Source organism: Varroa destructor, unplaced genomic scaffold, assembly GCF_002443255.2.
Source record: "Varroa destructor unplaced genomic scaffold, Vdes_3.0 BEIS01000003.1, whole genome shotgun sequence".
Taxonomy (NCBI): Eukaryota; Metazoa; Arthropoda; class Arachnida; order Mesostigmata; family Varroidae; genus Varroa; species Varroa destructor.
Genome location: NW_019211456.1, coordinates 14,695,772 through 14,722,660, shown reverse-complemented (window position 1 = coordinate 14,722,660; position 26,889 = coordinate 14,695,772). Strand labels below are relative to the sequence as shown.

The 26,889-nt window shown below is 39.5% G+C and overlaps 2 protein-coding genes across 37 annotated transcripts in view; one reads left to right on the top strand and one right to left on the bottom strand.

Moving 5' to 3' along the window:
• The window catches only part of LOC111246975 (cell adhesion molecule Dscam1-like), a 146,202-nt gene extending 125,910 nt beyond the window's left edge, over positions 1-20,292 (top strand). For 32 of the 35 annotated variants that reach the window (XM_086982528.1, XM_086982527.1, XM_086982529.1 and 29 more), the window contains 9 exons: positions 7,993-8,143; positions 8,329-8,477; positions 9,074-9,202; positions 12,967-13,134; positions 13,771-14,172; positions 14,470-14,832; positions 15,379-15,411; positions 15,999-16,264; positions 16,734-20,292. In XM_086982528.1, coding sequence (XP_086838654.1) covers positions 7,993-8,143; positions 8,329-8,477; positions 9,074-9,202; positions 12,967-13,134; positions 13,771-14,172; positions 14,470-14,832; positions 15,379-15,411; positions 15,999-16,264; positions 16,734-16,790 — 1,718 coding nt within the window. In that variant the 3' untranslated portion in view covers positions 16,791-20,292. Of the gene's footprint in view, positions 1-2,323; positions 2,450-5,937; positions 6,127-7,992; positions 8,144-8,328; positions 8,478-9,073; positions 9,203-12,966; positions 13,135-13,770; positions 14,173-14,469; positions 14,833-15,378; positions 15,412-15,998; positions 16,265-16,733 lie in introns of all 35 variants that reach the window. The other 3 variants (XM_086982532.1, XM_022797448.2, XM_022797458.1) reach the window with 1 other exon arrangement.
• A 1,500-nt stretch (positions 20,293-21,792) lies between these two features.
• Positions 21,793-26,889, bottom strand: part of LOC111246979 (uncharacterized) — a 48,663-nt gene continuing 43,566 nt past the window's right edge. For both annotated transcript variants that reach the window (XM_086982553.1, XM_086982554.1), the window contains one exon: positions 21,793-23,708. In XM_086982553.1, coding sequence (XP_086838679.1) covers positions 23,518-23,708 — 191 coding nt within the window. In that variant the 3' untranslated portion in view covers positions 21,793-23,517. The remainder of the gene's footprint in view (positions 23,709-26,889) is intronic.

Below are 26,889 nucleotides of genomic sequence, written 5' to 3'. Positions count from 1 at the left end.
GTAAATTCAGCGTACAAAATACGGAACTGCATTTAGCTGTAAACATGTTAATGTATACTGTTTGTGTGTTCCTCTATTAAATAGTCCATGAAACTGGTTGTATAGGTGAAACCTCTTATTAGGCTAAAGCATATGAAGCATAAATAATATTCGCTGTGTTGATGATTTTATGTTTTGAGATTATTTTATTATTTATCCGCATTTAGAGAGTCCGCAGGGATTCTTAGTGTTAATATAATCGTCCAAATCCGTATTTTTTACCGAGCTGCATGATGATACTTATGTCTGAGCTCTCGAGCAAACATTCATTTACATTCAACCTTATTACTTTCTTATTATTACTACATTGCATTCAACTTTAGCCATATGTGTACAGACATATCATATATTATTGAAGTATTTAGATTCCGACTATACTATCGATAAACATGATGGGCAGTTGAATTATATAAACGTGCTTAAAAGGACCATCCTATAAGCAGGCTCGGAGATATTCTTTTCGTCCGCAAGGTCAATCCTGTTGGACCCCAAACGACACTGACTATTAGTATTATTATAGCGTTGACAGGTTACTGTTCTTTACCATTGTTTTATTTGAAAATTATTGTCAATTGTACAATTGCGTTTTTGACAATCTGTAACCGCGGGTGAGGGCTGAGTTCTTTCATTGGTGGTGTTGGTGACGTCAAATGAATACGTTTAAAGTCATGATTTTGCAAAAGATTACAATTTTCACAGATATAGGCAGCCATGATTTATTTCGTGATAACCTTTTGTTTTATAAAGTATGTTATGGATTACATATATGACGACTGTATGCAAAATCGTTTCATACCTTTTTATATCATGTTAATTATTGCGCTAATAGTAAAAAAAAGTAAGTGCGTTAATGAAGTTACTGGTACGCCGATGTTTCCGGCAAGGTGCACTGTTTTCGGTGTTTTTTAACGAAAAGCGATTCATCTGCTACTAGATAGAACAGCCGTTTTTCTACAAGTCACATTAGCCTGCTACCCTACTTTTATATGGAAAACCCCGAAGCCTCTCATCGCCAACATTTGTTTGGCTTTGCGGTGTGTTGACCGAATAGACTAGACTTCACGCTTTACGAATCCCTAGATGCACCCTACATTTTATTGACTTTTTATCAAATTCTACTGATCTTCCACATTGTTTTTGTTTTTACCATGCCGATTTTACGCTCCATATGCATAAAGACGTGCAAGGCCATCTGATCTCCTGATGACAGCTGCAAGTGATGGGTTACAGATGCATATCATGAGGTAATAGGGGTTTAAGTCTGTTTATATTTTTTCTGTGCCATCTTCCTTTAGGATTTCAGTTCACATATGTAACCCTTACTTTCACGGTTAGCGCTGAAGGGCGATTACTTTTTATTTTTTTCAAGCGTGTCTATAGCATACCTTCCGAGATGTACGGTAAGTGTACATGTCGATGGGGGAATCAATGTTAGTTCCTCTCTTGGGGTACTGATATGATCCCAAGCATTTACGATTTCACCATAACCAACCCCCTTTTTTGAACTTCACTTGCTTTATAGATGCCCGTAGCGACTTAGTCGGAAAATCGACACGCAATTTGATTGTAGGACTTCGAAGTTATGATGTCCACAGTATTTTTAGGATATTGTAGGCACCATTTGATGCAAGTGATCTTCTTGTAGGCGTTTCGAGACAGATTTTTTTTACTGTAAGTGACTTCAGTTGATCTTAAGGTGACATCTATGCTTATGGCAATATAGTAGATCATCATGCCCCGTGTATTAAGTTTAAAATTTTTGCAAATGAATTTAATTTTGATTTTGGATGTATTCTTCATGAATACGTCCGTAACTAATGAGTCCTAACCTATGCTACAACCTGAATCATTTTTAATAGATCAGTAGTAACCTCTTGCCTAGTGATGGCGTTTGCCGGGGTTATTATTCAAGTTTCTACTTGCATATCTTGTGTTGCATTAAGATCACTGGATATCAAATTTAGTTAAAACGAGGTATATATATATATATATATATATACCTCGTTACACTATATCGAATGTATGTGTCACTGTAAAAAGTAATTGTTTCTACATACGAATTACATATGCAATCCGTCTGCATATGTTAAATACGATAAATGCTATTGATCCTTGTAGTGGCTTTTTTGTGGAGCTCTTGCTGTTTAAAAACAAGTCGTAGTTGTAGAACAAGTCGTCTGTTTCTTTATGAGATTTGCTGTATTTATGTTTGATTCTATGTGAAATAGTGACACATTCTAACGATACGTTGAATCTGTCTGTTATTCTGTTTTCCGTATTACAGTTCCCCCGCGATGGTCGAACGGTACGCCGCCGCCAAGTGAAATCAACCTTTTGGTGGAAGAGACGGCTGATATCTCATGCAATGCAACCGGCTCGCCTGCGCCAGAAATCTCGTGGACTGCTGAAGGCAAGCCAACTACGACCATTAGTGATGTTAACAGCATTTACCCAATGCCTATTCTTTGCCTTCTACATATTAGGTTTATTCTTATAATTCCATGCGCAAGTAACGTGTAAGATAACTTTTATTTTAAACAACATCTTCTACTCTATCTAGATAGTTAATCTTCCCTCCCATTTAATTTAACGTTGGAAGTATTTTGGAAGGCAAAATCGAGGCCCAACGTTCCGGCCAGTCTTTCCCATAAACCGTGGGGTTACTTTATGTCTAGTCATAAGATCGACAAGTAATGTTCATATTTAGGTATTCAACAATAAGCTAATAGCCTTAGGAAAATTCGGACGATGACTATGATCCACCGGCTCGCGCGCCCTGCATAAATGTTATTAATGAACATCACTGTCACATTTTGCTTTTTGTTCTCTTTTTCGGTCAGCTGATCAAATGTATGGATTTACATATTGCACACCATCTGCTAGTTCACCTATCTGTTTCAACGTTTTGTTGACTCATTTAAAATTGGTAAAACATTTTAAAAGGTCTAGATGAAAGTGGATTGGTTGGTTTCTAGAAGCACTATACAACATTGTTTTTGGCTTAAATGATAGGACCAAAATTGATCTAAATCTTAATTTTAAATAAGCATATTTACATATTTGTTTGTTTAATCATATGGTAAGCAAAAGCCAACTGAAGTTATATGTATACGTTTAGAAAAGGACAACCCGTATCGGCTTTTATTTAAACACAGAATGACAGCATTTAATTTTTGTTGTGTTATGAATAATACGAAGAACAGTAAAACAGTTTAAATAGTTAATCAAATACGGGCAGTCCACGCTGACTATGACTAAACCCTTTTACGTTGTCCAACGATCTGTGTATTACAATTGAATGGTAATATATCTAATCCAAAATCTTGCAATCATATAAAATCAAATTATAAAAGGTAATGTTTTTGGTGGAACTATGATTAAGTACAGGATTTATCCTGAGTAAAAGGATAGATGAAGGAAATTTAAATTGTTGTATTGGTTTCGTGTTCTACTCGTCAAAAGTAGGTGTATTTTGTCGATGCCATTTGAACGTAAAAACGCGTGAACACTGTGTACGATTAGCCGGAACTGTCTCCACAGCTGTCAGCAAATATCGTGGTATGAATCATTAAAGGAACGAATGTGAGAAACTAATTATATACACGTATCCAACCGCGGTTGCTCCGGCGAAGTTCGAAATCATTTTAGAAAAGAGCCGGCTGTTATGACTATTTAATACCTATTTCCTATAAGAGTTTCCAGAAAAAAACAGTATTGGTTTTGTGCTTGCATCTCGAAGAAGTATGGTAATACTCTGTAAAAAGAAGCCTGTAAAGTAGAAAACCTTCGCATTTCTTGCAGATTTCTAGAGTGCTATTATCTGAAGCTACCAAGATCATAACGTTTTCTAGACCGCCGATATTATAGTCATTCTTAGCCCGTTATGCGGCCCTTTATACTGCTCCAAAAAGCTGTAAATGTTAAAAATGTTAGTTGTCTATATACATAAGCACAGGAAATATAATGCATTTAGCCAGAGAAAACTGAAGACCCTTAGAAACTGAAGATACTTAGTTAATATGTAGCCATAATATTGCGTAAGGCACAAATAGTTAAGCTTTGTTCTACCCGTTGCACATGCTTAACCGTGTTAGTACATAAATAAACAGCGTCAAATTTGGCGCCTTATGGTGTGCATACGTAAAATATAATGTTGATAATATCATAATTATAACAAAGCGTAACAAGAGCTCGTATCATTTACAATGGTGCCACCATTAGGTGCTTTTACGTATTGTTTACAATTCCAGATTGTCCGTCGCGTCCACCTGTTTTAATTACGCTATATAATCCTTTATTCTTTCAAGAAATATATGAAATAACACCCTGCTATAGTTTGTTTTATAAATATTTCTTGTCAGCTAAAAAGGAAAACCTCCATTAATTCTACTGAGGTAGAGGTAACTGAAGTGCAAACATTTAACGCAGCTGTTCCAGTGGTTATATTGCCACTTCCATTTGTTGCAAATGCTTAGTGAAGATCATAAAATCAATTACTAAATAATGTACATGTTCATTTCGTTGTCTGGCCACCTTTTTCTTATTTAAACGACAGAGCGAGAAGTTGCTTCTCAAATACCTTCATAAATCACCTCCGTGTCTGCCAGAGGTACAGTGGTCAGGTGAGCCGCTCGCTACAGGTTTGACCTTTAAACTGATCTTAATATAGGCGCCATCTACGAATTTTTATTCCACCAGAGGTCTAACGTTAAATAAATAAGAACAGGGTTTTCTGTAATAAAAAAAAAACATTGTGCGAGCAAATCTCTCATAATGCTTCTGCTCCACCTAAGCTCTTAGCCCCCTATTGGTTTACAGAAAAACATCGTTCATCAAGAAAGGCCTTTGGATATTAAATATTAACATCATATAGTGCGACTTTGCTAATTTAGATGAATGATTTCAACTGCCGTATTATGACACCATGTTTTACTGTTAGAAGTCGCTTTTTTCCCGATCCTTTAAATAATCGGTAACTCCAAACCATACAAAACAGCCATCGTTTCATTCTGGTAATTCTAGTAAATTTATGCTGATTACAACAAGAGGTCATTTTCAGGGTTATATTTGTTTGGCGTTTTTTTTTTTACAGCTATATATTCCTTTTTAGTATGGCTGTAAAATCCGGTAAACTATTTTGGAAGCCATTATCTTCAATATGAACTGATAACTTTTCCTTTGTAGTCTTTGATTTGCTTGAATGTTTGTATACTTAGGAAATTAGATACTTTGTCAAACTTTCACGTGCAGCAAACGTTCTTATGAAGAGCTCTTAGTGTTTTTATTTCGTGAATAACTAGATGTTGTGTTGCATTTATTTTCTGAAAAATCACTATAAGTGAGACCCAAACAGGGACTTTATTTTTGTTAGGGATGGAAGTAAATGACACGCGTACTACTTTCCATATTTGCACAAAAAAATCTCAGTTACTATTGCTCTTCGACATGCGAGCGATTACCTGAATAAAGCAAAGTTTTGAAGCTATACTTTATACGTTGTTGAAGCTTTACAAATATTGAAGATTTTCCACCCGATGTCTTCATGTGCTCTTGAAACCATTCACATCGTTCGTATGATATGTTTTACGCCAACTAAAAAACCCTCATTATCCACACAAGTCATATACTATTAACGTATTTTTTTCGAAGCTTCATACTCTTTTTTGATCAGAGACTGAGCCACACTTCTATTGTAAGCATACTGAGCTATTGCCGTATAGGCTTATGTGATTCACCATATGTAGTTCTGATGTACGTAAGGATCATTTAGTGCTGACTTTGAAACTTGAATATTGCTTCCAACCATTAATCCGAGACGAAATTAAGCAGTTATGAGAACTTCGTTGCGCTTTCCTGTGTATATCGCTATTTATTGTTTGCTCATCAAAATGTTTTCAGGATCAGACGGTCATTGGAGCTCGTGGCTACCTCCACAAGTTGACATCGTGCCACTAAAATCCAGCGAAACTCCAGGGGCACGAGTTTTGCGTGTCCGCGGCGCTGCGCGACTTCACGGGGCTCGCTTTGCCTGTCTGGCCGCGAATGGTTTAGGAACTATTCAAGCGATTGTGGAGCTTCATATTAGGGGTACCTGAAACCTTGCCTCATCCCGCTGCAACTTTTGAAACGAGGCTTGATTTCTATCAGTTCAAATTAATTTCGCTGCGTGTACAAAGCTGACAATATGGCATCCTCTAAGCTAATTCATTCTATAGGCATACTTACCGGTTTATTCCGTGTACATAGAACGCTTATTGAAATCACTGTCTTTAGTAACGCAACCGCTCTGTATTATTAAAATTCGTAATCTTTGTTCGTTTTATCAGTTGTTAATACGCCAATTAATCTCGTTAATATTTTAGTCCTAACTACTAAGCTTCTGTCATATCTAATCTTATATGTAAAGATGTACATAAATGCAACTTGCAGAAAAGGTATTTTCCATCGTAAAACCGTTTGGCTGTCCAAAGTAGTATACGAATCAAACAAACAGTTTCTGTCATATTAATTAATGGAAACTATGTCGTAAAATTTTCTCATGTTTATTTCAGAAGCTATCAATCACAAGCTTACTAATAACGTCTTCCATTTTTTCTCTACACTCTTTGCTATCTAGTCGTACTCTGCCTTCAGTTCAATTATCTGTGCAGACTACAAATCAATACGCGCTGCCGGTGTTATGATCAGCAGATAGATCTTCGTTTCTTACCGATAGCTGCGCGCGACCACAATCAGAGCTCCAGCGCATTCGTTGTGAAATAATTACTACTAAGCGCTACTGCGTTCGTAGCCTTTAAAGGTCGTCTCTGTTAAGCAAGACGTCTAGAGTCGGCCTGTTCCAAACTGAGCGATAGTGTCCGATCTTGCCGAGGCTCAGAAGTTGATCAGTTAGCCGTTCAAAAACAATTCATATCGTCCACAAATCGAAAAACCTCTAAAAAGCATAACAACTTATTTAGATGAAGACGTAGTGTGCTTTTGGGCATAAATGCTTAAATGTGAGTGCGTATCTTTCACTACGTCTACTTCTTGTTACGCACAAATATTGAGATGTTGTTTCCAGGTATTTTATTGTTATATTGGTCGACTAGATCGATCCAACAGAGGTATAAAACACATACATAAAAAAATATAAAATTGATCCTTTGGATAAAGGTCGTTTGAGGAGCATTGTTGTGCTTGTAGCAGAGCCTTAATAGTACGAATAGATAACTGACCCTATTCAACACAATTTATCTACGTGGCTTACTATAATGAATAATGAAGACCGAGGGGAAATGCAACTTCAACGAGGGTGAGATGAATTCAACCCGTCGTTTTTTTCTGAATCCAGTCATGGTTGTATTTGTGGAGAACTTCACTAATGATTCACTAGTCTTATACCTAATTACAGCTAACCCTGGATCCTGTTTGTTTTTATCGTGCTTTTCATTCGTAGTTAACTCTGGCTCTTTTGTTTGCTGTCTCTCTGTCTGTTTGCTTATGTCGCTACGGTCAGCACTTGAGCCTTGTAGCTTTATTTGCAGCGTTTTCATCTACCTACGCAAACGCAGAAGGCTTATTGGAACTACCGGCACCGGTGGCCAGCTCAGCTGGGGACATGGTCACTTGCAGATGGCAGAAGCTGTCGACTAATATTAGAATCGATTATAACTGATCGACGAGAGCCGTTTGCATGCATTCATGCCCAGTCCCTTGGGCTATATGTGTGAAATACAGTTGTTCAATAAGAAGTGAAACGTGAACAGAAAAATAAGTTTAAAAACACAAATTGACCGAAACAATGTGTCTAGACAGCGATAAAAATGCAAACAATTGTCATTTGTGAATTTAGCCCAGTGAAGGCGTTATGCATGTTTTACAGCAAAATGCAATGTTAACTGAAATGAGTGATAACTTAAACGTTGACATTATGAATTTAATTAACAAAACTAATCATATGGGAACTTGCAGTTCCGGCCAAGATACCCAGCGGGCATAAGTACGCACCTGTGACGGTTCGCCGCGGGGATACAGCTGTACTAAAATGCGAGGCATTGGGCGATTCTCCATTGAACATAACTTGGAAGAAAGGCGAACAGGTCATCACTCTCGACACACCCAGGTTAGATCGGAATATTAACTACGTACGACAATTTTCTATCAAGCTCGAGTTAAGGAGTGCGTTCAATAAACTGATTTACGCATTTATCATAGATCGCAGAATTTTTCATGGGGTAGGGACCTCAAGAAAGTATGACAGAGTAAGTATCTAATTACATGTCTGTTTTTCCAAAAAAATCCGTGCAGAATGGAGGTAATTGAGAACACCTTTGAGGGTGGGATTAACTCGGAACTCCAGGTAGCATCAACGGATCGGGCGGATAACGGCTTGTTCACCTGTACGGCTGCGAACGCTTATGGAGATGATAAGCGAACAATCAAACTCAGCGTTCTTGGTAGGCCATCCTACTCGAAATGGCTTGTTTTGTACAATAAGTATCAATATATGGTCCGCTGCCAAAGCCATATAGACTTCGATTTAAACAAATAAAGGGCAATATTCTTATTTATTTCAAATATTTTCGTTTACAATTTATGAGTGAGTTTTGTCTAAGATTTAAATCATTACTAATTACAACAGAATTGTTCTTTTCTTTGAGAGTTCTAAACCGTTCCGATCGTTTTGCTTAGAGCTACAGAGAGTGCCTATATAAATTTAAGAGCTGAGCGTAACAATTTATGTTCCACTCATGCTCTAATTCGGCTTTTATAGTTAATAGCACTCTACTGTTGAAGGTCGAGCATAAAGGATCGTTGGACCGTTTTGACTTATTTCTGGCTTATAGCAAAGCTTACGGTTCTCACTTTTGATTATCAAAAAAAAAAGGCAGCTTAAGTGAACGAGATTCTTTGTTATTGTTGTTATTTTTATTTTTTTAAAGATCGCTATTTCAAATTTAGCTTCTAAACGTTTAATGAGTAACCAGTCGGTCACACTGAAAGCTAACATAATTAATTTTACTGGGCTTTTCTTTATGATTGTGACATACAGAGGCACCGGGAGCCCCAATCGACGTTAAAGTCATTGAAACTTTTTCCAATTCAATCAGACTGCGCTGGGCAGCTCCGTATGGCAGTACTTCTGTCACCAAGTATATCATTCAGTACTGGAAACATCACGGTAAGTAACTCAATAAGCCAGTCAATCTTATGCGTAGCTATGAGACTTGACAATTGAGCTCCATAGCTATTAAACGATAGGATTATCAATCTTGACGTTCCCGAAAGTAGTGATTATTAATGCTGAACGAGAACAAGCGCCTTTCACAAAATGATAACATGTCACCTATATGATAAGAAACCCCATAAACTATATCGTAGTATACATACGTGCATACGTGTATGTAATTGCACCACCAAAGTCGCCGCCATCAGCATTTGCAGTCGAAATTAATTAATGTAATGAAAAAACAATGGAAATAGTTGGCCAAAGTCATTACACGTTAAATATCTTTGTTTGCAAGCTGCTCCACGAGGATCTAAACATGTTCAGAATAATTGTAAGAACATAACAGACTAGAGCAATGATTTTCTGATAGGGCTAAGTGTAAAAATAGCAGTATACTTACAGGACCAACAGAGAAAAGTAAATATTCGGGGCAAGCGTAAAACTCCTAAGCGAGATGAGACGACTGTCTCCGAACAAAAGTTTAGATGTTAGATTTACCCAATTTTCACAGTCCATTGTTTCCAAATTGCCACCGTTAAAGGAACCAATAGCGGCGAAGAGCAACAGTGATGGTAATGCATCTAGTGAATCTTACGCAGCTCCATATTTAGCCATTAGCTCATTCTATGACGAGTGCAGCGTATTGTGCTTTATCATGCATTTCCGTGCTTTTAATACGGTATTTTTATTTCACTACTCGCGTATAGGCAGTATGGACTGACAGAAAGTTCTTCGTATATAAAGTAGAAGGGTCATTGAACAGTATGACGAGAACTTTTGGCCAATGCTTAAACAGAACGAAATGAATAAGTCTGATTTGCTCATTCCGTCAGTAGATAATCGTTCATAATAGAACGGGTCGCTTATTTCGTCTTAGACATCTTGCCAAGTAAATCTGTGTCGAACTATTGATTCAGTTGAGCAGTAAAAGTAAAATGTGTACTAGTTCGCATTTTATACGATTATTCCTATCAGGTCCCTTCCTCTTAATTTGAACAAATATTGCGTATCATATACCGATCGTATTTTATGTAAATCTAAGTATTTTCAGTATCCGCCGTGAAGGACAGTGTAGATGCTTCAGGAATAGAACGGTCTAGTGTCATTACTACTGAGCAATCTCCTATGCCTCTGTCTCCCCCTGGTATCAGTCCAGTCACAAGCCGTGCTTATGTTTGCGAGAAACTCCATCTAACGCTACCAATAGTTTAACCAATACGTCTTGCAAAAATACGATCTTTGCTTACGGCAGTCGTCTCGGCACGACAAGCGTAATCAAATAGTCTTCTTTAGGTTAGTCTTGTCACAGCGGGCACGTTTCCATTGCCCCATCGATTCGCTCAGCGTAAACAATTATTTCACTATAAAAAATAGCGGTTTACCGAGGAATCTATGTATATTGTCGCGATCGCTCTATTCTGACGAACAGTTGTCTCTTCGCCCCCTACAGTATGATCATTGAGGTACAGACGTAGTTCCACCCTTATTGAATTGATTCATTAAAAGAACAGCAGTAAGCTGTTTATGGTATTAAATGAATTTATCTAAAATGCAATCGAGAATTGGGATAAGGCGAGCAGATTCAGCGATATTAATTCTCTTGCTATGCAGTTGCTTATCGAATATCTAAATATTTCCAGCTTGTCATACAACAACTCAAATGCCACATCGCTTTTAGATAACAGATCGTCTGCTAGGGCAACATGGTTTATCCGGCGACCTCAAGTAATCGTGTTGTAGGATCCATCTCGCTATCTCATCCTCCTGTCACACTGTGGTAACGTGTGCCCGCAAGACACACATAGGTCGCCATTTATAGTCGCGTTTTTTTTACTGCTGAGTATAAGTGGTAGGTTTTTGGTTTCTGAACGACCGTAAACCCGAAGCGTCTTGAAGCTTCCGGCTCTAGAGTCTCTTGGACTTTGATGTCACGGAAGGCGTGAGGTGCGCGCACTCGGTCCAGCAGCCGCACAACCTCTGCTTATGTTATTCTCTGGCATGTAGAATGCGATAGCACTTCTGCCCTCTCAAAATAAACTTCTCGCTCTTTCAATCGTGGCCTTTAACGATCTGATTTCGCAAGCCCTGTTATAGTTGGTTGTCTGTACCTTCAACTTTGCGAAACAACTTCGCAACAAACTTAATAAGCTAGCGCACTTTCAAAGCGGGCAACCTGATGAACCTGAAACAGATAGTTCGTGGATATACTTTTGTTGTTTGTTGTGTGGAACTGAGAAGGAGACACGTCAGCTGAATAGTTACAGCAGCTGCCTATCTCTGGATATAGTTAGCTGTGGTCTCCATGTTGGATTATACAGTTCAAGTCACTTTAGGACGGTATTAGGTAATAGGTACGGCTATCTCGATATGTCTTTGTTATTTGACCGCACAAGGCAAATGACAGCTAAGGGTCTTTTTTTTTGGAAACATTTAATAAAAAGACGACAAAGGAACAGTAGGGCAGCGAGCAAGGATGTTGCTTATTATTCGCAAATAAAGTGATGGATAATCAAGGCGGTGAAACGTTCTAATATGCTCTCATTGTTTCTGATTGGCGGTTGCCGCTCTTTCTGATCTCTATTATTTCTAGACTCAGGTGTTTTTACGGTTTTTGCTAAAAAGCATTTCCATGTTGTTATCCATCGTATAAAACATAGGCGTTCAAAGGAACACTTAGCGACAAAGCAGTGATAGTTTGATGGTTCCACGACCCCTTACGACGACCTTAACTTGAATGTTTGTGTATATTTTTTAAGCAAATATAGATATTGCTATTTGAGCATCACCGACGTACAACAACATTGCGCAGTATGCCCGTCAGATTAAAAACATTTAACGCAGTATCACGTTATTGTCGATGACTGAAATACACCTAGCAGATGAAGGAATAAAAAAACTTGCCACCAAAAATTTTGATGAGCGGTGAATCTGTATTATTGAATGCATGCAAAAGAATTTTACAGAAAACCACCACCAAATCATCACCAAAGACGTCTTGCGCGCCACCAGTTGCTAGGTTTCGTGCGTTCGCGGCCATTACGAAGGTTTCAAAGTTAACTGGAAAGAAGCGTGCAAAGGCACACTTTAATTAAGGGAAAAACTCGATTGTTACAGCGTTCCCTATTGACATTAGTCTTTGAACATGAGAAACCGCAGAAGTGTTGGTTCCATAGTCAGAATGACTTCTTTAGCTATAAATAACTGAATTTAAATAGAAAAAGCTGTGAACGTACAATCTTTATAAATATAACACTCGGAATGAATGTTGAACGTTCTATGACCGTCGTCAACTGATGAAGTATATGCAGAATGTGCAAACGCGACGCGTATTTTTTCTGTAAGATAAAACCATAGCAATCGTATCTGACATATTTTTTTTCCATACGACTTCATCGCGAAGACTAACAGGTTACAGGTAAACGCCTTTAGCAAGAACTGAATACGATATATATGTTACCGTTATAGAACACGGTCCATTAGCCTCCGCCCGGTCTTAATGTAATCACCTTAGAATGACATTAGGTTATGTATGCCTTATCTCGATACGTATTTGCTATTTGACCATACAGTGTAAATATTCATGGGCAACTAATGTAAATGTGAAACGGAGCAAGAAAATCGAATCAAGTTTTAGGTGGCAGAAAAATAAGTTTTGTGTAATGTACAATGTTACAACTTGTGTGTGCATCGTATTTTTAACTCTTGCCTCCGCATAGGCTCCGCGTACCGTCTTCACGAGCAAGAGGTTGAGGCGGCGTCACAACTAACGGCGACTCTGACTGGGCTTCGGCCAGGATCGGACTATAATGTGAGGGTGGCCGCTGTTAACGCTGTCGGTAGTGGACATCATTCAGACAGCGTTCGCTTTAGAACTTCAGATGAAAGTAAGTTAAACTCATAGATGACATTTTACTTTAAATTATTAACAAATATTTAGACTTAACTTGAGAGACTACCGTGGATTAATTTTATATTCTCTACGATTGCATGCTATTCTTCTACAAAATCCACTAGCGTATGAGGCTTGAAGGCTCAGGTAAGTCAAACGATGTGGGAGAATAGTCAGAACAGATGATTATGCAGCTATGATAAAGTAAGGCAGTCTAATCAGAACGCTGTTGTCTGCGTGAGAAGCGCGCATCTCTTCGCTGCTCTGGTAGAGGTAACTAACAAGTTTGCAGCCACGGTTGATAAAGTCTTTGTGATGGCAAACATTATAACCGAATAATAATAACACTCAGGAATATGAGGAATGAAAAAATCAAAGAATTCAGAAAGCGTAGGTATTATTTAAAGGTTAACAGCTGCGTATATAACTACCATGCCATTTTACAGGATTGTTGGAGGAACCCCATTTCGGCCCAGCATGACCCACTACGGTTAGACTTTTAATGGGGGGCAAGTGCTTGAAGCTATATCTCAAATTGTGATTCCATTGACCTGTTCACATATGATAAAAAAGCAGGCTAGTAAATTTTTATCAATACTGATCCATATCGCTATCTTGTAACTACTTACAGAACCGTCGGCACCCCCTACTGACATTATTGCTGAGCCAAAAGGACCGACTGTGATCCGGGTTCGTTGGAAGGCGCCACCTAAGGATCAATGGAATGGCGATATTACAAAGTATTACATTGGATATCGGCCGGTGGGCGCGAGTCTGAATTATACTTATCAAACTGCAGCCGCAACACGCCAACAGGAGGAGGAGCATCTTCTGAGTGGATTGAAGAGAGGCACGGAATATAGCATCGTGGTGGCGGCTGAGAACTCTGTAGGTTCCGGACCTTTGTCGCAAGACATTCTCTCCAGGACCTCCGATACTGAGCCCCCCCGACCGCCAAGGATTAGTCTCGAAGGAACCGGAAGGACCTCCATTACCATTAAGTACCAGGAACTCCCTGGACCACAAGCACAGCGTAAGTAGTTTAAACAATAGCAATATAAACAAATAGGAGTGTCATGACTTCGTACGGTACGGCAATATAAAACAAAGACTATGGCGAGCTATTGGCACGTGGCTTATTTTAGAGCTTTTTTTTTAGCTTATTTATTATTCTTTTTAATATGCATACCGTACGTTAGTGTGATCATCAGCTGAACTTCGGAAATCCATGCTTCTTATATGTGTAATATTTTGTTGCACGGATTAAACAGGAATAGTTCATCATTCATTTCATTGCTTCATCATGTGACCCTGACTGTATTGCTTGCAGATTTCATTCTGTCATATCGCGAGCAATCTGGGCCCTGGCGTGAGCTCACAATACCGCGCACTTCTGATCAGCGCTACACATTATCTGGATTACGGGAAGGAACTTCATATGAACTGAAACTTCTTGCTGAAGGCGAGGGTTCCACCAGTGAAGCATCGGAAACAATGACTGTATTGACGGAAGGTTCTCTGTCCGACGCGATCTTCCCCCGGGGGAGTGCCGGTGGCCAGGGCGACCTCCCGGTCTATCTTCGCTGGACAATTCTTGCGCCCACATTGGCTTCCCTTGGCATTATAACGATCGTATCTCTCATCGCTTGCTGCCTCGTTAGTCGAGAACGGAAGAAATACAAGAACATGGTCGGTCAGTATCTACCTAAAGACGTTCACAAGGAACAGTTTCCGATGTCTGCTTTCGTTCTGAACCATTTTTTTTAGAATACATAGAAGGTGCTTAGCTTTCTTGCAATTAGGTTCAGTTCTGACGATCTCCGTTGAAATGTAGGGTTTCACAGCTATGAAAATGGTAGTTCGGGGATTGTGGATGCAGTGACAACTTTGGCGTCTGTTGTTCGTAAAACTCGTTTAAGCAGTTCAACGAATAGTAGACATATCTGTTTCAGCTGATATGCATATAAATAAGCACCCCGTTGATCTCTAGAGAGCTGTCGTGTATTCTACTTGTCAACTCTTTGTATTTTTTTAAGACTACATTCTAAACTAGGCCATCTTTCGACCCAAATAAGAGACTCTGCTGGTACTTTTCGAGAGATTTGCTGTTCTTTCTGTTTTGCGATGAACAACCGTTGTTACTATTGCTTGTCTATCCTTTGTAAGAATTTAAGTCTTAATTCTTAATTTCCTATTAAGTTCTATAATACATTTTGTTCATATTTTTACGTTCTTTCAGTAATCGGTGAGTTCCCTCACGTGACTTACGATGGTGCGTTCAAATATGTTTGTGTCGTATACATTCTAAACTTTTGCCTGCGATAGATAATTATATACGATATAGTTAAATTGGCTCCGACATTTCCTTTCCTAGATGCTTTGCTTCTTACCTATGTTACTGCAATTAACTTTTACTTACCGTTGTCGCTAACTACGAACTAATCCCTACTATTTAAATATCGTGTATTAGAAATGCATAGGCGCTATGCATAGGCAAACGCTACGTCTGCCTTACGCCGGCGGCGGTCTGATTTGCCCGCGTAAATCAACTGAATGTTCATATCTAACATTATGAATTAATAATAACATTGTTTCAAAATCTGATAATAATTTTACGATATCAGTATAGCTAAGCTACCTATAAAAAGAGCAATATTTACTCGACAACCGTCTTCGACCTTTATTCTCCGTTTAAACCTGTTTCGATTACCTTCCCGAAACTCATATGTGCATCCTTTGACACAAGCACCACTAGTCGTAATTAACTATTTCCGTTTTACTTTTCTCGTGTTCATCTGACCTATTCGAACAATTGCGGCGTACTTTCGTGTTGGTGATATTTTTTTCACGGCGGTGCAGTTCCTCCAGGAACGGTTCCCTTGAAAGGGGGGTCAGTTCCAGTTGGAACTCTCATGCCCAATGCCCAGATGACGATCATGAGGCCGGCGGGAGCCGGGGCGACGACGCGTTACGTGGACGTTGAAAAGTACGGTATGGTGGTAGCTCCTCAGGACTGCCCGCTGCTGCCTGGACAGCAGTTTCCCATCCCGTACGCCACGCTGCCCGTCAGACAGCCCCTGGGGCATCCCGGTGCAGCAGCAATGCGGCCACGTGCCGGATCGCAGGTTTGTTATGAAATTACTCAAAACTTTGTTTATTACCTGAAAAGCTGTTCTAACGTTAGACGGTGCATCATTAAATGTTTTATGCGTATCAGTGATTAGGATAGATATATAACTGTAATTATTGCACAATAACGCGACGTATAAATATACGATTCTATCGGCAGGTTGCCTTATAAAAGTGGGCTGTCGGTGTACACTACCGAGGAGTCTGCTTCGATTTTTATATTTTATTCTGCCTTGTCCATATATTGGAATCAATTAGGTTCCTTCAACTTCCAGACCCCCCTTTAAAATCTCTTCGGCATGTTTTTATATTTTCCTTTGAATTTAAGGGTGTATTTACTTTTTATTGCAATGTAAGTGTTTATCACCTTTCACATGCACGTTCGTGAGTTATAACCAGAATACAAAAGGCAGTTTGTTATGTTCTTCTCTTTTTTTTTTCGGTGTTTGGAAATCTTTTTTTCAGGATGTGGTGTTAGAAGAAGGACAGTACGGCGATCACCACTATGATATAGCAGGTTAAGCAGAGGCCCTGTTTTTAACACAGAGAAGATTGGAACAAAGCTCAACCTCTGTAACAACAACCAACTACAATTATTACGCTGTACAAATTACACGAAATATTATTAATTATAATAAGTATATTAATGGTAATGAATGCTAACGATGAATTGCTAAACACCAGATAACGAAAGAAAGTGATCGTACCGGAGAAAATGATGACATCAAACTTCATTCACGCTAGAGTAATCAAGCTAGCGCCTGTGCTGCTAGCAAACAATTTTTTCAATTTACCACCTCTGTAACATGGAGAAAGCACGATTATTATTGTAACAGTTACGATGAACAGCTGCGTAATGTCCGTAAAAATTAGTGAAACGGATGAAAAAAACGGAACACGGAAGTATGCATTTTGCGTTGTACGTTTTCCATTCGGATCGTCTTTGGTTCCATGGCAGTGAAATGGGGGCAGTGGTAATTGACGTGTTTGCTCGTAAACAGAGACATTTGGATAGTTCGTTAAATCCAAATGCTGATGAAAGCAATGAACCTCCTCACACAATGTTTTTTATCAGCCCACCTTCCTTCGCCTCCGGGATTCCTGATCTGACCAGATCGACTGTGCGGCAAATGCCAGGGACCACAAGTATATCTCATTTGAAATGCGGGTAAATAGTCTGACTAAATTGTGATAAATCTTTTAATTACCCGAGTACAATTTTAGTCTTCTCGGGCTTGAATCAAACTGATTTTCTAAATTAGCGAACTTTCACAGAGGCCGTAGCCATCAGCAGGAAAAACACATCCGATTCGATCCTAAGGTTTTGACTAGTATAGCCACCACTGCAATGTTCTCAATCTCTTTAACTTAAAATTGAACTTCTACACCTAATTACACTCGATCACTTTTCTATCTATGAATTTACACATCTCGCACGCCAGTCTTCACAACACACGCATTGTGGGAACACCGTAAACAATGGTCCGTATCATTGTGCTGTAAACCTCAAGATATTGTCCACTATTAAACACCCCCCCCCGCGACAGCGAATGAAATGTGTGCGTTGGGTGAATCAGTGAGTGCAAGGTAAACGGTAGGAGACCGTTGGCGCGATTGTAGCGACTGTCTGAACATTCATATCCTTTTTATCTGTGTACGCCCACTGCAATTCCGTGTTGGTAGCCCGTTCAGCCAATACGAAAAAATCAGATTCTGCTGAGTAGTGTACAATTAACGACTTTATCTATCGTGGGAAGGCAATGTTGACACGTCCGCTATCTAACTCGAGCTTCTCTAAATATTAGTGGTATATACATTACGAGAAGCGTCCGCACGAACGGTCTGGTCTGGGTCAATCCCGTATAGCCCGTTGAACTTTCTATCACTAACTATTGCTAGCCATGCAAACAAGTATCAAACGAAATCTAGGAAGGCGCCGATATAAGAAAATAATTAACTAGCTTAACTGATCATTAGTCTTCTTATTACTATAATGATAAATACCTAAAGAAAGTTGTTCTTCATCTCTCTCTCCAAACACAAGGGCACACAGACACATACTCCTCTCCCTCGCTATATAGTTGCTAATATGTAATAATATAAACAATAATTATTATTATAATCATAGTAAGGATAATAATAATGGTAGCAAAGGGTTTTATTGATTGATTCATGTAGGAACTATTCGGCTCAGTAGACCGAGTACGGAACGAGCTCCGTCAAGCCGGGCTCGAGGGTGAACAACAGAGTAGTTTGAACTAAGCGCAAAATATTAGGTAAACATCAACCAACGAGACGGCAATCGACAAGGTGAACGTAGACAGAAAGGCTACCTTAGGCATATATTCTATCAGTGAGCATACGTATGAAGGCCGTCAAAGGAAATGTGCGCGATGTCGTAAGAACAAGACGTCTTACCTAAGCTATTAGCCACAATGATAAGGAGAACCGGGATTGCCAAAAGAAAAACCCCTATAAAACTAGTCACCAAAAAAAGGCGTCGTGAAGGACAGCACAGGAGATCGTACGCTGTTGGCAGATCTATTATCCACGAAAGCCATCAATTAAACAAACGTGATGATTTGTCATTGCCGCACTCGAAACCGGTGAACAAAATGACCCCCCAACGACGAATGTGGTAGATGTATTTATTGCGACGCAATGATGACAGGGGACAGAGCGCTTAAACAGCAAGCAGCCATTGGCACTGGAACTAATCTCTCCGATAGGGACATAGTCAGATTTGGCAGAGAGGCATTCGACGGCAGAAAATCATCTAGTGGCGGATCGGAGAGTTGATACGTTTTTTTTTCGAAAGAAAATATTTTTGCTCTAAATGTTCTCCTACTACGTTCTCATACGGTGCAAATTTTCTAATTATAGGAGTAATACTATGCCCTATGTAAATAGAAATCTCACCTCGCCCTGTTGCTGCAGGTAGCTTCGTTCTTGTAAATGCAGTACAGGACTTAGGAATAGAAAAATGAATCTATCTCTATGTTATATTGCGTTATCGATTGCTTCCATCAATGGCTGAATCATCACAATATATCGCTGCATTTAATAACAACTAGATATGTGCCAGGTGTATATACGAACATGAGCAAGATTCTGCATATATATATATATATATAAATGTACTAGAATCTCCGTATGCTTTGTCAAATTGACGCTCTTTTTCTCCGTTGACGCGACGAATGTATAGGGATTACCGACCGACCGGCCGGCCGGCCGGCCGACCGACTTCAAATTGAATTGGTTGCTTGATCATACCGAATGCCTCCCTCCACTATTTCATCGAAGAAATTAGCTGACTGTTGCCGTTATGCCAGCACGATATAGCATACACGGATCTGTAAATAGCCTATATCGCATTGTTGACATTTTGAGTTTGCTATTCGTCTCGTTTTTGATCGGTGACCCGTGCGCACGATATTTGCCTATGGCCACTTTCTAGGCCTTCTTTCAAATCCGACCGTTGATCTCGATTTAACTGGCTAAAGACCCCAATCCAAAGCAAAAGAAATATTGAAACCCGTCGTGGGGTCCATCGTTACTGAATTGAGCCATTCTATCAGTTTGCTGAGGCCGGTAGCATTGCTTGCACCATCACACGAGATTTTTAGGGAGTATGTCGTGATCAACGCTGTTGGAAGCGATGCGTTCCAGTGTGAAAGTCAACGGAGGGCAATGAAAATTTTCTAGGTTTATTTTCACTGTGATATATAAAGTGTCACCGATATTCCATTCAGCGAGAAAGAACGAAATAGAAAGGGAGAGAGAGAGAGAGAGAGAGAGAGAGAGAGAGAGAGCGGAGTTACCACATTCTAAGTCTCCGTGGCCCCGAATTGCCATGTTTAAGCTTATTATCAATTACGATTATTAATGAAAGTGTCATGTGAGCGGAGTAATTCCCTAGTAATTAATTGCAATGATGACGGTAATGAGAACACGATGATGATAGTGATACCGATGATTATCATATACAAATACAATATAATAAAACGCAACCATGTAGATGTCATGGCATGATGTTTTTCTTCCCTTCGAGATCTAGCAGCTGGGTGCATAGGTACGACATTTCTACTCCACAAAATAGATGTGCAGATAGATACTGAAGCAAGAAAATCGCCGGAAACACAAAATGATTTCGGAATTCTCTAGAATCATCATTGATCAAACACTTCTCCTTGCCGGCTGCTAGCATCGTACGGCCGATTTGCGATTGAGTAGTTGCAGGAGGGTGCTGACCCACATACAGATTTTGTAATTACTGGGCGCGTAAGACCATAAACGGATTGCTCAGCCTACACGGCGGTTAGTGCTACCATCGATGTACGCACAACTATACCGATTGCCCATCGCCTTTTGGTTGCTCTTTGCCCTCTGAATAGTCCTGATAATCTAAATTTTTAGTAACCGGCAAAAATTTTTAGTAACCGGTAAAAATTTTTAGTAACCGGTAAAAATACCGTGTAGTCTTAACATCTACCGCGTTGGTGTCCCTGCCCAAGTGTTTATCAAACATAAGGAAAGTTCCTTAACTACCTTGTTTTCTATCATTTAACTTTAACGCACTTTCACATTCAGCTATGCAATACTGAACAATGAGCCACAGCAGGGCAACTTATCCTTAGCTTACTTGCAGTATGAATGTCTGAGCGTAAGTTGATATAATTGATGCAAGATGTTAAACTAAAGTAAATGTCCCTGTCGTTCGTGGTCCAGGGCCTCGCATACGGTACATAAAGACAATCTAAGGAACTAATTGAGGATATATTTCCTGTTCTAGTTTTAGGCGTATGCTTTACGATTAAATTTGCCATTATATATGACATACATAGACAGGTTTTATTCAGGTCAATGCCCTAAATTGTTTCCTTCAGGCGGAAGTTAGACTCACATATCGTATATACACGTCTATGAAGATATGTATATCTGACATACAGAAGAAGTTCCGTTCCTCGAAATAATTCACTGGAGATTGATTAGGCATCAAGGCCATAATCGAATACGAATCGAAGGTTTGAAGGTTAGAGGGTAGAATGGTGACAAGACGTCGGGATCCGGAAGACAGGATGCATTGCTGCAATCGAGGAAGCTTTTCACAAAAGCTGTGCCTAGAGTCTGGGCCTCGCGGGCCAAAATTGGTATTTAGCATGTAATGCGTTACTGACTTATGACCCAAATGCTGGAAATGCAAAAACTGAGTAAAAATGAGTCCTCTAAATTAACGCCAGGCCAGCCGAAAATGCGTGCAATGTCTTCCGCGTGCAGTTCGCACTGCGGCAGAGATCACCAGCGTACTAGTTATGATGGCAAGCTTTTGAAGCTATATATTTAGACCGACAAATGGAAACTGACTATTTAACACGTGTTTCTATATGGTAACTGTCCAAATAGCGGCTTTTCTGTCATCGTTGTCTGGTTCAGAAATAAACTGAAATATACACGAATCTAAAAGCTAATTCAGGAGCAAAATAGGATACTATATACAAGGTAGTTCTGCAATGGAAATACAGTCTTTTAGATGGAAAAGCATGTTTATTGTGAAAATTCATAAAGTACAGATTGACTCAAAATAGATAGCATGTTTGCCTGCAAGAATTGCGAAAGTCGGTGGTTTTGGTTCGAAAGCGAGTATCGACATGCTTCGTTTCGTGCCAAAGGCTGACCGTGTGTTGGAATACCTAACGGTGACGTCGGGCGTACAACTCTAATCACAGTTTGATCTAAGAGGACCCTTTGCAAGCGCCCGCACCCAGATGTGCACTTTTTACTGTAATCTAACCGCTGATGCTGCCCACAATAGCCTGAGCAGGTTAATAGACGGTTATGCAATCCAGCATGGTATTTTTCACAATATGTATAGTGTGCCATGGTACTACAGTAATGTTCAAAAGCATACTGTGTTACGTTCGACCAGTAAATAGGATAAGCACGTTCTAAGATTGGATGGTTTTCAATTGAAATCTATTGCAGTCAGGAGGCGATTGCTTGTTTCTTACACACGTTTCTGCACTAACCGTTTTTACATGGAACCGTGTAACTGTAATAATAATTTAGCGAGCAGTTGTTGTTTGGTTTACGACAAAATCGAGAACCAATCGGTTCTTCTTTTTCAGATGTAAATACCGTGTCGCGACGTGCCTTGCCTATAGATGCGCTGCCACGCATACATATGATTTATAGCTTGCTATATGTGAGTACAGATTTATGTAATTTATATTTTTTCCTGAAGAAAATAAATATTATTAATCAATATTTGATCCGTTTCAAGGCAGGTGGCTCTCTAATTGCTTTCACAGTGTCGGTGAGTAGGTTATTAAGAAAAAGCTATCAAACTGGACGTCGGAGCTCACGTTCGCGTTCAGTAGGAGTATCATGGCCATTTTGTTGGACAGCAACCGCACAATTAATGGCTTGTAGCAGAAGAAAACCAATTCAAACAGAAATCGTTTAAAGACGCCTGAGCGTCCATTCGTCGAAAACTTTATATGAGACTAGAAGTCTTTAAAGTACCCAATCTGTTCGAAGTTAGTCTTAGTTAGATGTTAACATGCACAAAATGTTACATCAAGCGTTTGCAGCATCATAGAACAATTTATAAAATAGGGAATCGAAATTATCATCTCAGGACGCATAAGAAGAAGAACGTTATAGTCATTTTGAAGAATTGTTTGCAACGTTGTACAATCTATTGAAGAATCATGATCGAGTGATTGTTACACGTGCCTTCAATTCCTGTCGTTAGCTTCGGAAAAAATCCTGGTTTGTGTAGAAAATGACAGTCTATGTATTCCCGTTCATTCAATACGGGTGGGAAACAGAATGGGAGCGCGTTAAATTTCTTAGGCGTATCTTTGTTGTACAGATTGTCTAGTGGTCCAATTCGATCACAGCTGATGATAATGTACGTTGCTCATGTTCATCCCCGTCTGATCTTAATATTTTCTTGACGTGTACGAGTATGGGTTCGAGAATTCATGAGTTGCCGCTATTATCTTATAGATAAGATGAAGGTATCTTATGCTGTCATCATTGCCAATGGCACAGATGGTTCCACGTATAAATTTACATCACAACTAATTCTTTACCACAACCATGAGAAAAATTGTACACATCGTGTGTACGAGATGTGAAATCGATTATAGAAGACATACCTAAAAAAAATCTAAATATGGCTCTTGTTTGTCACTTGCTTCAACTGTCTATTTAAACGGTCACTTGAGTAATTTTCTACCATCGTTTAAAGGTTGTAATATACTGGTCTTCGAATTGCTGCAACTGGTAGAGTTCTAGGTGGCGCTGGCCACATCATCATGTAGTTTAAGCGGACAGACGCGCTCATTGGCGCTTGGACAGCGCCCACCACAGGTTTCTGTATTGACCGTGACGGGACCAATGCCGGGTTTCCGTAAACGCCTCCATTTACGCCGCCTGCAAAAGAAAATCAGCATAATAATTTACTATGTTGCTGCATTGAGCTTTTCAGCAAAACGTAGTAGGTTTGACAATTTGTAGAGGTAAAATCCGAAAATTATTCCTCGCTAAGCGAACTAAAATACAGTAACAGGAATCCCATGTCAGCGACTGCTGTACACGCACGTTGATTTGCTTAGTTTGAGACAATAAATTCTTTCCGCAACATTACGACGACGCCAATAGACGGTTCAAGCAACAGCCGTACCGCGTGCTGCCAAAGATGTATTTCGTTGCGCTTACACTACGAACACTTGCAGATTGTTCAAACGAAGATATATATGTTCCAAAGAAGAACGAGACACACTATCCCGTAGGATGACGAGAGGATTATCCAAAGGAATCGGACTTACCCATTGCCTTTGTGGCGAGTCTCGAGATACCTGTCGCGACAGCTTGAGCGAACGCGCCGTACGCGTCTACGGGACGCAGAAGGCCAGATCCTATTAAAAGACAGAATCCTATGGCAATATGGAAGCGAACGGCGATCGTAAATGTCATCCTGTTAGGTAGCTCTGACCTTATGATTCGAAGCCAACAGTACGTAGTCTGCCGAGGGCAGAGAGACTGCTCGCAAGTGAGAAATCCACTGACCCGCAAACTGCCTTTTTCACTATGGCGTACAACAGATTGTCTTTATCTCTGGGTTTCATGTTTCGTCAACACATAGCGCGACAGCACATGTACGTTATGTCATCCCAATGTGAGCTCGTACGTGATAATCGACTGCTAAGTTTTGCCATCGAAGAACCCTAAGTGCCTCTAACGAACGCGACATTATCACGTTAGCGGGAAAACGTAAATAAACACGTGAATATCTGTGTGATCGTAGCATGTACCGCGATAAGGACCCGAGAAATGTGACAGCTGAAGTTGGTATTTAAAAGTTGTACTATACTTACACTGCGCACACAATTGTCATTGCATATGCGTATATATAGTATTTTTTGCGAAAACACTCGAACATTACTAAAAAAGATACCAATAATACGACCGCTCCATATATATATATATATATATAGATAATGTAAATCTTCATCTGTTATCCTCTCTAGAGAGAGCAATGCCCCGGTTCTCTTCGGTGTGAATTCACTGATCAAGTAAATCAGTAGTCTGGTCAACAGTTGGGACAAATAAATGGGCTTGAAACTATCAAAAGTAGTCATCAGCTCTATGAATATTTTCATCCAAAAAACTATATCATCAAAAATGACTCAACTCCTTGATCGCTCTGTGAACGGGATTATCTCAGCTCTGAATGTTTTCTACGCTACTTTGTAGAGTCGTCTCACATGATCTGACCTTCTAAATAAAATGTGTGTTAAAGGTAAGCTGAATTTCCTTAAGCTATTATACACACCTAATATCCGGTATACTAAATATAGAAGTTAGCCTAGAAATCATGCATGACAGATACATGAACGCGTAGGTACAAGTATCGCGCAATAGGTCAGTTACTGTCCTGATTATCGAGGAAAACCACTTATCGATCATTCCATTATAAATCAAACACCTCGTAAGTTCGAAAAACCTGATGTACTGCAGTTGCAATAAGTTTTCTGGTTCGTATAGATGAAAACGCGTCGGAAATTGAACCGTTATTTGAATCTTGCGCTGTTGACCAGATGACCAGTTACACGCGAGGGTATCGCTTCATTGATATAGCTAGACAACGGCCCAGCTCACTGATACCGAAATTTCATTAGGGTAGCTATGTCTCCCAAAAAGCTAAAGACATATGATAACAGTAAAAGGTTGCATTTTTAGTCTTTACACCGATAGACTACGTCTCAATAAGATAGAATTTCTTCAAGTAGATTTTTGGCAGGACTTGCATGCGCAAAAATGATCTCTCATGTTAAAAATACATTGGCGAGAGCCGTGTAATTAGGATGCCCTATAGAGCGGAACTTACGGCACAAGTAGAATGGCTACACGTGATTTTCTGCATAACGAACGGAAAACTGTCAGGAACCACAGCACAAGACTGGTAAAACGAGTAAAAATAAACAAATTAATAAAAGCTATAGTAATATCGTAACATGATAGGATAGACTTTAATGGGATACTGAAGACCCTCATGCTTATAGAATAAGCAAAGTTCTGTAGTTTTAACTAGCTTGCACTGCAAATGTTCCTTACGTCGATATTTAAGTGAGTGTTGTTTTAGTAGAAACGAGCTATTTTCATGGCTTTTCATGGCCAACATCACTGCGATGCCTATAGTGTTTTAAATTACACGTAGCAATAACTACAAGTAATGGAAGTAACCTTTGAGATGGCGGAGCGGTAACACTTGGCTTGCCTATCTGGCACCTTGAGTTAGAGTTTGCGGGTGCTAAATGATCGTTAAAGATGCCCCGTTCAATGTCCAGATGATTAACTTATCTATTTATAAGGGCAAACGTCAATATACTTCTCTGTGCAGTCATAGAAGAAATAACTGGCGTAATTTGAAAAAAAAAAAAAAAACTCTAAAAAACTGTAGCTAAAAGAGAAAGTGTTCTTTTCTTTTTACTTGCTTTTCTCAAGGCGTTCTCTACAAAGCATTCAGGACACAAGGGGAATTCACTTGAATCTAGATTTTTTCTTTCATCCGTAAGTAGGTTTCAGTAATGCTTCGTGTTGCTCTTGCCTGGTGTGTACCACGACCGGCCGGTCAGTGATGACTCGCTGAAATAGAATCATACTGGAATTCTCGACCACAAAACATAAGAGGCCATTAAGCCAACAGTTCACCTATTCTCGATGAAAATGAAAGTGTATAGCAATTAATCATTCCGTATTTAGCAACTGAACCTTTAGAACGTCGTTGTGGGTCTAGAAAATAGAATTCACCCAACCCAGAAGTAATGGCAGTTTTGGTTGAAGTACACCGTTGGATGAAGCGGTATCCAACTCGTACCATTTAATACCGTCCTGCAGAGAGAATTAAGGTTGTTCCTAGTGAAATCGTTTTACCAAAGCAAGAAAGCTTCCCGCTCATCGTAAATCGCTTTAAAACAAAAATTATATATATATATATATATATATATATATTGTCAGACTCTCCCAGTCAGTCTCCGGACTCTTCTAATCAGTTCTCGGAATCAATTGTCAGACTGGGAGAGTCTGACAATATATATTGTTTTACATTAGA